The 10,961-nt window shown below is 42.0% G+C and overlaps 1 protein-coding gene across 1 annotated transcript in view; it reads left to right on the top strand.

The window, feature by feature from the left end:
- The window catches only part of lmx1al (LIM homeobox transcription factor 1, alpha-like), a gene marked incomplete at both ends in the record, with an annotated part of 20,671 nt that extends 12,441 nt beyond the window's left edge, over positions 1 to 8,230 (top strand). The window contains 6 exons of the mRNA XM_084072636.1: positions 4,515 to 4,747; positions 5,240 to 5,403; positions 5,820 to 5,897; positions 6,189 to 6,309; positions 7,767 to 7,919; positions 8,070 to 8,230. Of these exons, the coding sequence (XP_083928762.1) occupies positions 4,515 to 4,747; positions 5,240 to 5,403; positions 5,820 to 5,897; positions 6,189 to 6,309; positions 7,767 to 7,919; positions 8,070 to 8,230 (910 nt within the window). The remainder of the gene's footprint in view (positions 1 to 4,514; positions 4,748 to 5,239; positions 5,404 to 5,819; positions 5,898 to 6,188; positions 6,310 to 7,766; positions 7,920 to 8,069) is intronic.
- Positions 8,231 to 10,961: the final 2,731 nt, after the last annotated feature.

Genomic DNA, 10,961 nt, shown 5'->3' with positions numbered 1-10,961 from the left:
CGCCCCTTCATTTGCCACACAGAGTGGCAATGTAGGTTCAAAATAGATTCTCGGATTGAACCTATACCTATCACTGCATATATAAACAAACACCTCACCATTATTCCTATAGTCACTCACAATACACTTCACACATTGACAAACAGCACTCTATCCTAAAGTTACACGCATAAAATGAACGATAGGCTTGTTTCTGGTGGATCTCCACGTGACTTGTATGTTTTAATGGACATGGGTCCTGGCTGACCCTGAATTTGCTCAGATCGTAATCTAAGTGTGTGTGTGTGTGTGTGTGTGTGTGTGTGTGTGTGTGTGTGTGTGTGTGTGTGTGTGTGTGTGTGTGTGTGTGTGTGTGTGTGTGTGTGTGTGTGTGTGTGTGTGTGTGTGTGTGTGTGTGTGTGTACGGTATACATACATATTATATATACATACTGTATATATAAATGTATACACACACGCACACACACGCACACACACACACACACACACACACACACACACACACACACGCACACGCACACGCACACGCACACACAATGCATGCCCATTTTCACCATTTGCTTTCATATTGAAATGATTATGTTATAGGTCAAAGCTACGTGATCCTGTGACTTACACAGACAAGAAAGACTCTGTTCACCTGTTTGTGTGTAGGCTCATTGGCTCAGCAATATGTGCAGAGGAATGAGCTGACAATACTCACCAAATATTTGTACATCACCTATTTGACTTCCCAGCTTCTCTACCGTCAATCTCTTAATCTGGGGTCTCATACTTACCTGTGCCCCCTCACCTATCCATGTACTCTACATAACAGATGAATTCATCCATCTGTACTGGTTGACACTGGTTTCAATGCTTTGACTTTGAAGTCTATGTACCCATGTGTCTCTCTTCTCTATTTAACCACTTAAAACCCTCTATAATTAGTAAACAACTATAGTTGACTGGGGTTGGCTCTGTACTTGGTCTGCTCTTTTTCCGCCTCAACACCAAATGTCTTAGCCGGAAACTGCTGGTCTACAACCTATCAATGCGTCACGTTACGACATGTTATGAGCTTGTTGATCTGCTATATTTGGCCAAGAATAGGGATGCTCAAGGTTCAAGTTGTTAATTATGCCTGGTACAGATTATAATAGCACTTAACGAATTAAATACCCACCACAAGTAATGTCCATATAAAGATGATCTTACAGATCTTGGCAAACAAAAATTCCCTTTTACCTATGTGCCACCTCATGTTCTTATACATAACTTAAACTTGAACTAACCTAGATTAACCTAGAATTAATTAACCAACATTAACATTAATACTTTCAAACAATTCTTTATTTGAGGTCAAACATGTGCATGTTCACTGGCTCTGAATTTAGTTATTCAACCAGTTGCCAATAAATGTGCAATTTAAATGAGAATGTACAGTACAAACACATATTCAGACCATGATTAACAAACAATGATGAGGATGATGACAAAATATTAATGGTTTAACTTCTAAAATATAAATATTGAAGTATAGAGTAAACCAACATGAGGTAACTGTCTATGTGTAGACTGTTTAAATTTGGCTTTGTGGCCAAACTTACCTCCGTCGTGTGGCTTAGCTGCTCAGCAAATGGTTAAACCATTATGTCCATTGTGATTTATTGAGAGCTATATCCCCCGGTAAGGGCCAGTGTGAATGATACTTCTATTAGAAGGATTAGACTGATCTACTTACAGACCCCCCTCTGCGACAGTTGCCCCAAGTTACCTTCATTTGCCATGTTGAGTAAATTCACTGCGCTGTGCACACTCCGATTAAGGAAAGGGCTAGTCAAAAGCCACTGTTATTAGTCTTCTTTCAAGAGAGTACACTGTTGTAAGTTTTCACTGTGAGCAGAAATGAGTGATGTGATGTGAGTAGTACTTGAGCCGAGGCATGCTGTTGTAACTATAGGCATGAGGATGGAGGCGGTGCAGAGGACTGAAATTATGATCTTTTGTCGGCACTAGTGGATGAAATAGGATATGTTATAAGTTACATTACTTATGACCTTGTGTACAACTAGCAAAAACTGATAGAAATGTGATGATGTGTTTCCACAAAATATTGTGAGCATGAACTCCATGAAGGTGAAGTAGGAACGCACAGGCCTATATACCATAACAGATTTGTTTGCCTACTGTGATGCCTGTGTTTGTGTTATGATGTTAAGTTAGCGACACTGTCATTTGGGGAATTTGGGGAGCGTTTGGCAGATGGATTGAGAGAGATTAGCCGTAGCAGCTGCGTTTGGGACAGAATCACAGATTAGGGGCTCTAATGTGCAGACCTGGCTCCCTTCTCTGCTCTCCAGATTTGGGCAGCAACACCTTCCTATCACTCAGTCAGGGAGCATCAACACTTCTGTCCTCCTCCCTACCCCTCCCACCCCGCTCTCTGTCATCCCCTCTCTCTTTCTCTTCAGGTTTCGCTTATTATTTACCGCAAATTTTCCTGCCCTGCCAAGTATCTTTTGAATTTGACATCTATTCCTCTGACTGTCTTCCAAATCTTCTGGTTGATGTGATATGTGATGCTCCAATAGACCAAAGCCTCCTCTATGTCAATATGTCCTCGTGGCAGGTGTGTTGCAGATGTATTGTACGCCCACAGGTATGAGGGTAGCATAGGGTATGGTTGCCCCGGGTAACCAGACAATATCTGTATAGGTATATGTGATTGTGTGTATATGCTTACGTGACTCCATGTATGTGCGCGTGTGTGTGCGTGCGTGTGTGCGTTTGTGTGTGTGCATGTGGGTGTGTGTGAGTGTGTGTGCATAAGAGAGAGGCGAGAGATTAACCCCATGCTATCCTCAATCCCTGGTTATGAGTTTACAGCGTCTGTCTGGCCATCGCACTGTTTAAACAACAATCTAATTAATCCTGTCTTTATTAGTTTCAGTGAACTGGGGAGGCGGGCTGGGAGGGTGTGAGGGAGAACTGGGAATGCTGGCAGAAAATGCCGCGGAGGGAGGGGGAGGGAAGCGAGTGAGAGAACAGGGATTTGAGAGGAATTTAGTGGCAGCGTCTCATGGCCTACTGAATGGAAATGAGGATGTGAAAAGATGGCGAGGCGGGAGATAAATTTAAGGGCTATAACATCTCACAGGAGGAGAGGTAAAGGGACAAAGAGAAAAAGTGATCATGGGGGCAGAAGACCAATGGACCATGGAAATGGTCTGTTATGAAAGTGGAGAAAATGTTCAACTTTATTCAACCTGCGCTTTAGCTCTCAAAGTGGGGTCCGGACACCCCCAGGGGTCCTTGTGAGAGAGGGGTTCCAGCAGGTCCCCAGCTAAATTAGTTAATATAGCATCAAAATCAGCTCATCCACTGTAAACATTTAAATATACTAAATCATGTTAGTCTATTTGAAAATAGCCGATCTACGAGCTCACAATGGTGCCTTGCATCGCAACACACTGTGAGCTTGGAGATCTGCTATTTTCAAAGAAGTCTTCCAAAAATGTGAAGAATTTTGAATATTTTTGAAACACAAATCTTGTATGGGGGTACAAGATTTGGCACAAAATATTTTCAGATGGGGGTCTGCGGCCAAATAAATATTAATTTGGGGGTCCCCCCATGGAAAGGTTTTAGAATCACTACTTTAAATCACCAAATGCAAGTATTATGAGTGAACAAGTCATGATGACTGGTAGCTCCTCCATCAATGGTTAACTACTGCCACCTGCTGTTGTTAGAGGGGATGAACATAAATAATTCCACAATACTGACAACTTGAAATTTCTCTTAGCAGTGTTGTATGTTCACCTTGTTGCTCCGTGGATTGGGTGGTTTATATGACCTTTAATTTAAAGTGGCTATCCTCATTTGAAAGGAATTAGTTCAAAAGTGCTTTCTCCATCTTTTGTCTTTTGTCACACATCCAGTTTGTTTTTGTGTACATGTTTGTCTCCAGTGGCCACAAGTACCTGTCAGTGTTGCCATGTCTATTTATTATAAGCGACTTTTTCTGTAAAGTCGCTTGTAAATATTGGTAGTTGCGGGTTGCGTTTTTTTGGGGGCCTGTTTCTAATGTGTAGTTGCTTATTTGGGCTTATTTCCCAGTGGTTCTCAAACATTTTCATGTTAAGGAACCCCCAAATTAATATGTATATGTCCACCGACCCCCCAATCTAAAAATATGTTGTGCAAGGGTCACCCATACCAGATATATGTTGTTAAAATGTTCCAAGAATATTCCAAATGTTAATAGCAGATCAACAAGCTCACAACACGTCGCGAAGCTATTTTCAAATATCCAATGTATATAGGACAAGTGTTCATGTCACGTGGCCTATAGTCCCTTCTTTTAGGCTTGTTTTCATAAAACAAGCCTAAAATTTTGTTGCTTATTTCTCTCGCAAAATATAGCAACACTGGTACCTGTGTGCTTGCTTTCTCCATCTCCGCTGTCTTTTGTCACACACATCCAGTTTGTTTTTGTGTTAATGTTTGTCTGTACCTGTGTGCATCCGCAGGCTGTTTGTGAGGAAGTGCAGTGCCTGCCTGCAGGTCATCGGCCGCTCGGAGCTGATCATGCGTGTGCTGGGTCAGGTGTACCACCTGGGCTGCTTCAGCTGCTGTGAGTGTGAGCGCCGTCTGCAGAGAGGTGATGAGTTTGTGCTGAAAGAAGGCCAGCTGTTGTGCCGCGGGGACTACGAGAAGGAGAGAGAAATGCTGGCCGCCATCAGTCCCACGCCGACTGAATCAGGTAAAGGACAGGATCACGGCCAGCCTAAGTTAATTTATGATAGTTGTACTTGCCCTGAACCTCTTTTGAGTGTTTTCCAAGGTATGGACACACAGCATGCCTGCTATTCATACAGTTTCACACATTCCCTCCTTGGGGGAATTCCAGTATGGACAAAATTGTTCTGCTGTTGGCCGCAGTGCAGCTTCACTGGAGCAACTGGTTCTTAAGTGCATTGCTCCAGGGCAACCTAACCACTTTTAAATGCTATACATGGTTGACCAGAGTCCCTCAAGGCCCTATACTAGTGCCTTTTCTGTGTTCCCCTCTACATTAAATAATATCTTCGCTGAAAATAGAACATAGATCTGTTTAATCCTAGATGTTTCCACTTTCTTTGCCTAGATTTCCCCAGTCAGCCTGGGAATTTAAAATGTGACCTTCCTGAACAAAAATACATCTGGTCATCGTGTGTTGTCCTGAATGTAATGTTTATGTGCCCGTGTCACTCAGTTAAAAGTGAGGATGAGGATGGTGGAGGGGGTTCTGGAGGTGGGAAGGGTGGCGAAGAAGGGAAGGAGCACAAACGTTCAAAAAGACCACGGACCATCTTGACCACCCAGCAACGGCGTGCTTTCAAGGCCTCCTTTGAAGTGTCCTCTAAACCGTGCCGGAAGGTGAGCAAGCTAGCATCTTTCTACTCTACTCTTCATGTACTGTAGGGCAGGCTTCCCAAACGTTTCGGTTTGAGACCCAAAAGAGAACTTTGGTACCTTCCCAGGACTTAAACTTACTGGAATACATGATGAATTAATCACCAGTGCCCTATTTTGAGAACAGAGAAAATAGCCAATCTACAAGCTCACAATGAGTTGCATCACGATGCATTGTGAGCTATTTTTCACTATTTTTGAGATTTGGAAATTTTTTAAATCAATAAATAAAATTTATAGTAACAGTTATCAAACTGGATATTTACTTGCGACCCATAAAAACAGTTCCACGACCCAATATAGGTCTTGTGGGAAACACTGCTGTTGGTGTTTGTTGTACCAAGGTTATTACCGTCACGCTGTTTATCTTTCAACTGTAGGTCAGAGAGACACTGGCCGCAGAGACGGGGCTGACGGTGCGAGTCGTGCAGGTGTGGTTTCAAAACCAGAGAGCAAAGGTTAGATACACTACATATTCCTAGAGATCATATAATAATATAATATACAGTACTTTATTTATATTGCACCTTTAAAAACATAGTTACAAAGTTCTTTACAGTCAAACACATACAATTATTCAATTGTAAACATACACGCAATGAATATAACACAAAGTGCAATCAAGTGTAATGAAACAATAGGACACGATCAGAGCATCACTTAATTAAAAGCTATTCTACAGCAACAATGGATTTTGAGAAGGGATTTTAAAACATAAAACGAATATGTACGACATGTGTTAATGTCAGATGAAGAAGATAGCTCGCCGACAACAGCAACAGCAGCAGCAACAGCAGGAACAGGAGCAGCTGGGAGGGGCCAGGAGGGGCCCCAGCAGAGGGGGCCGACAGAGCAATGACGACAGTGAGGGTAAGAGAGACAAAGTTAACCAATATTAAGCCCTAAATACTTTGTTGTTCGACGAATAGCGGAAATAGCCGATCTCGTTGTGAGCTTGTAGAGTGGCTATTTTTGCTATTTTCTTAAAAACCATGACAATTCTTGAGTATTTTCGTGTATAATGACTTGGCCAAAATGCGGACACCAGGTTGAAAGTGGTTAAACGCATCCATAATTCTGTTTTGAAAATTAAAGAGAGGAGGCAGATGGAAAAAAACAAGATATTTAATAATAATAATATTAATAATAATAATAATTGAATCCCTTTAGTTGTTTGGGGGTATTTGTCACACACTGTTAATGTTACATATTTGAAATTCATCCTCTGTATTTACCTATAACTACTTATTATTAATAGCAGTGCTATTAACACAGCGCCCAGTGTGTAGTTAGGGGTTAAGTGTCTTGCTCAAGGACATTTTGACATACATATTCTGCAGACTTGGGGGGACTGATTAAACTCTATTCAACCTGCGCTTTAGTTCTCAAAGTGGCCCCCCAGGGGTCCTTATGAGGGGCAGGGGGGGAGGGGTCGAACTGGGGACCAACTCATTCCCAGACGGCAGCTCTACCCATTTGTCTATGGGTAGAGAGGTGGTCTCCCTGTTCAGTCTTTAGTAGTAACGTGTGCAGCACTATGTAGTCTCTGTGGTGCAATTGGTTTGCGTGTTCGTCTGCTAAACGAAAGGATGGTGATTTGAGCCCACCCAGGGACGGAAAATGCTTTTCAACTAGTACTGTAATGAAAACAACACTTGTACTTGGGCTTTGACAACCAAAACACATTAGAGCTGTACACAGGCTGGCTGCTTGTGTGCATGTCCTGATGTGGTGGCAATCTATTCCTCATTTGGCTGTGTAAATAGTGATCTTTATAAATGCTTCACCACCAGTAACAAACAAGTGCTTCACAAGAACAATGTTGGTGTAAGAGATTTGCAGAATTCTTCATGCATAGATTTGCATAGATTTTCAACCACACACAAATCTACTCAGGGTTCAATTTGTAAAAAAAAAAAAAGAAACCGGAGGAATTTAATTGTGATATCATCCCACATAAATAGCAATCATATCAATATATATTTCCAAAAAAATGAATGACCAGAGGAGTTATCAAAAGCAGGATTTCGCCCCATCCTCTCATCAAATCCAACCCTGGGTCTGCTTTTGAGGGCACATACATACATGCATACATGGGGGGGGGGGGCAATTAGGGTTGTCTTGCTCAGGGACACTTTGACACATTACTGGGTGGGCCGGGAGGTAAACCAGTGACCTTCTTTTTACTAGACAGCCTTTCTACCGCGCCCATACATACATACATACATACATTACATGCGTACATACTTGTAGACGGCTTAGCCTACGGCCAGGCTGTAAAAAACAGAGGGTGATATTGATGGCGTTTTTGTGTCCATCCACAACAGATGGTTCTAGTACTCATGGCATGGATGGGTTGCTGGGGTACCCCTCCCTGCCACGTCAGCAACTACTGGCCCTGGACCCCAATATATATGGAGGAGAGCCATTCCGACATGGGCTTACACCGCCTCAGCTGACCAATGAGCTCCACCCTTATGGTAAGTGAAAGGATTGGGGGGGGGGGGCAGCTAATGTAATTAAATGAGTAGATTACAGATGTGAACGTTTCCATAACAGTTCTATTCATATAATGTGTTTATTCCCGTGGTCTTCCCATTCAGACTCAACATACTCCGTTTTCCTCCCAGACTCAGAGACAGTTTTCCACGATCTGGACAGCGACGGAAGTCTCAGTCACCTCGGCGACTGTCTCTTGGCGACGGGAGAGGGTGGTCTCCTGCCAGGACGAGTGGTGGGAAACCCCATTGACCGCCTCTACTCCATGCAAAACTCCTACTTCACCTCCTGACCCCTATAAACTCTCACCCTCGCCCACCTTTCACCTCTCAGAGATGCAGCTAATGGAGTCTGTCCATCAACATGCCTGTCGGACCACTCTCCATGAAAACAGCCTACACGCCGAAACACGATTCTGAGCTTTTAATCGCAAACCAAAACCATTAAAGGTCAGGCTTAGTAATAACACACCAGTTAGCACTTCTTCAGATAAAGATTAGATTGGCGTAGCGTAGCCTGTCTGTAGGTTTTCATCAATATGAATCACATGCTGGAAATAGACACTGAAAATGTACAGGAAATGTAAAAAGAAAAGAAAAAACTCATTTTCTCCTGTGTAATAATTACTTGTCTAATAAACCGTAGGGTTTTACTGCACTTTTCCACTAAAAAGGACAAGCAAAAGGTACTTATCAAATAACATGTTGGCACAAGTTATAATTGTGTTTGCTTTTGTACCTACTGTAATTTATTGGGGATAATGGGTTGGTGACAGTGAATTAATGGAGCTGTAGGTATACACTTTTGGAAGTCTTGACAGGGTTTAGAAGCGAGTGAGGGTCTAAATTGAATAAGTATCTTTCATAAGTTGTTTTTTTTAGGAGGACTAGTGGTTATTTTATGTGAAGGACTGAAACATATAGTATATTATGGATCGGAGAAATAGTTTGCTCTCAGGTTAATGTGTATGTTTGTGTACCCTGAGCTGTAACTCAGGGCAGTAAGCCGGGTAGGATTGCAGTCTCTGTCACCCAATAATGTAATTGGTACATACTGTATACTGTATAAGAAAGGGGTTGGAACAATTTACAGATACGATATTAGTTGTTGGTAACGCAATGAGGAAACAATATGGACCAAAAACACTCAAATTTGTAAGCATTTTAGGCACCACCACAGGGTCGTCTGAAGAGCCTTATACGGAAACAGGGTTGTGTAATGCCTGATTTATACTTGGTTGCGCAGATCTGCAAGCTCAGTGCTTGCGTTGCTTGCGAGTACTGTAGAACTGCTGCTTTCGGTGGGTTTAGGGCCTGTGCGCAACCAAGTTTAACTCCGGCCTAAGTAATCAGTGATTTCTGTTTTCCCTTTTCTTTTATAACTGTTAGGTATTTACTAAAAACAGTGGATGGAGAGCAATGGATACTATTAAAAAGTTAGGATACTGGATATGTACTGATGTGCTCTAATGTAAAATAAATGTGAATATGACTGTGCTTACAGTTGATACCATTATTATAGAGATTTTCATGTCATAATTTCTCTTTATTCAAAACATCTCCTGGAAATTGATGTTAGGTAGATATTTTGTACCTACTCCTGTGATAATCGACAAATATTTATAGTGTAGCATGATATTTGTGTGTCACAAAATAGGTCTGAAAATATAGCCTAAAGACTCAACTTGGAGACCAAGCATTGTAGAATGTTATTTTACAGCACTGGGGCCAGACTTCGTTTCTGGAGCAGAATAGTTCAATTAGAATAGGATGCAGTTTGTTTTGACATATATTTATCAGTGATAGGTTACAGCTTGTGCCATTCTGTCTCATGGCATTGTTTGACTCCAGTGACTGACTTACTGCATTTTTACAGTGATATTTTTGTGAATGTAACTTATTTGTGTGGTATTAGGTCAGTACCTACATCTGCTCTTTTTGTTTGGTGACTGACAGGTGATGTGCTTTGAATGTAATGTTGCCATATCTTCAATACAACCTGCCATTTCATCTTTGAAGTACGTCTGCCTTATTTAATTGATGCACAGTAAAATCCTCAGTGTTAATTCACCCATTTGTAACTCTGGTCCACTCCTTTTTTCCCTCAACACCATATGTGTTCACAGAAAATAGCTGATCTGAGCTTTTAGATCTTACATTTTCTTCGAAGGCTTGCCTATTTTCGAACTAGTTTGCGAATTGTGAAGAGTACGGACACTTGGGTTCAAGTAGTTAAATGAACACTGTGGACTTTACTGTGTATGGTGAAACATGGATCACCTTTACGCCAGGTGAAAACCAAGCACATTACACTTGCGAGGAAGAATCTGTTCCACTTGATTGCCCAGCCCTCAAACTTTGATAAGTGAAGCAGAAAAGAATTGTTCTGCATGGCAGTCAAAGGGCTCATAACTCAACATCCTCCCCGTCTGTCTCAGCGTTTCCCACTGATTAGACGTGAACGACCCCCTCCTTCCGCCTTCCTTCCCAGACTCCCTGTTCCTCAGTTGCTGGGTAGCCGGCAGAGATGTGTGGGAGAGAAATACATTCCAGCTTAATATTTAACTGTGACTCAGATGTAGGAAGCAGGAGTGTGGGAGGGACACACATGAGTAACAGAAAACAGAGGATTACCACAGACGATGAGTAATGCGACTCTGACATCCATTTTTAATTATGTTTCACCAAAGAAACCGCTCCAAACTACTCTCACGCCAAAACCTTCGTTTTATTTTCACATGAACATACGGTACTCACGCACGGCAACTCTTTGCGTTTTCATATACAGTACATGAGTGTATTGGCAGCATTCACCGGTTATGAAAGGCATCAGTTAAATTTTGAGAGAGAAATTATAGTAGTCCCAGCGACAAGTGGATGTGTCTATTAATGAGTTTGTTCCTGGTCCTTATGAAACACAGAGGTCGAAAGTGTTACTGTACATAACTCGCTGTGACTGTGATTACGTCCCTTGTGGAGCAGTTCATCAGTTCTGTTCTGAGGTAGATGGATAACCACTGGATT

Source organism: Gymnoscopelus microlampas (assembly GCF_963454915.1).
Source record: "Gymnoscopelus microlampas genome assembly, chromosome: 11".
Classification (NCBI taxonomy): Eukaryota; Metazoa; Chordata; class Actinopteri; order Myctophiformes; family Myctophidae; genus Gymnoscopelus; species Gymnoscopelus microlampas.
This window is presented reverse-complemented; position numbering and strand designations above follow the sequence as displayed.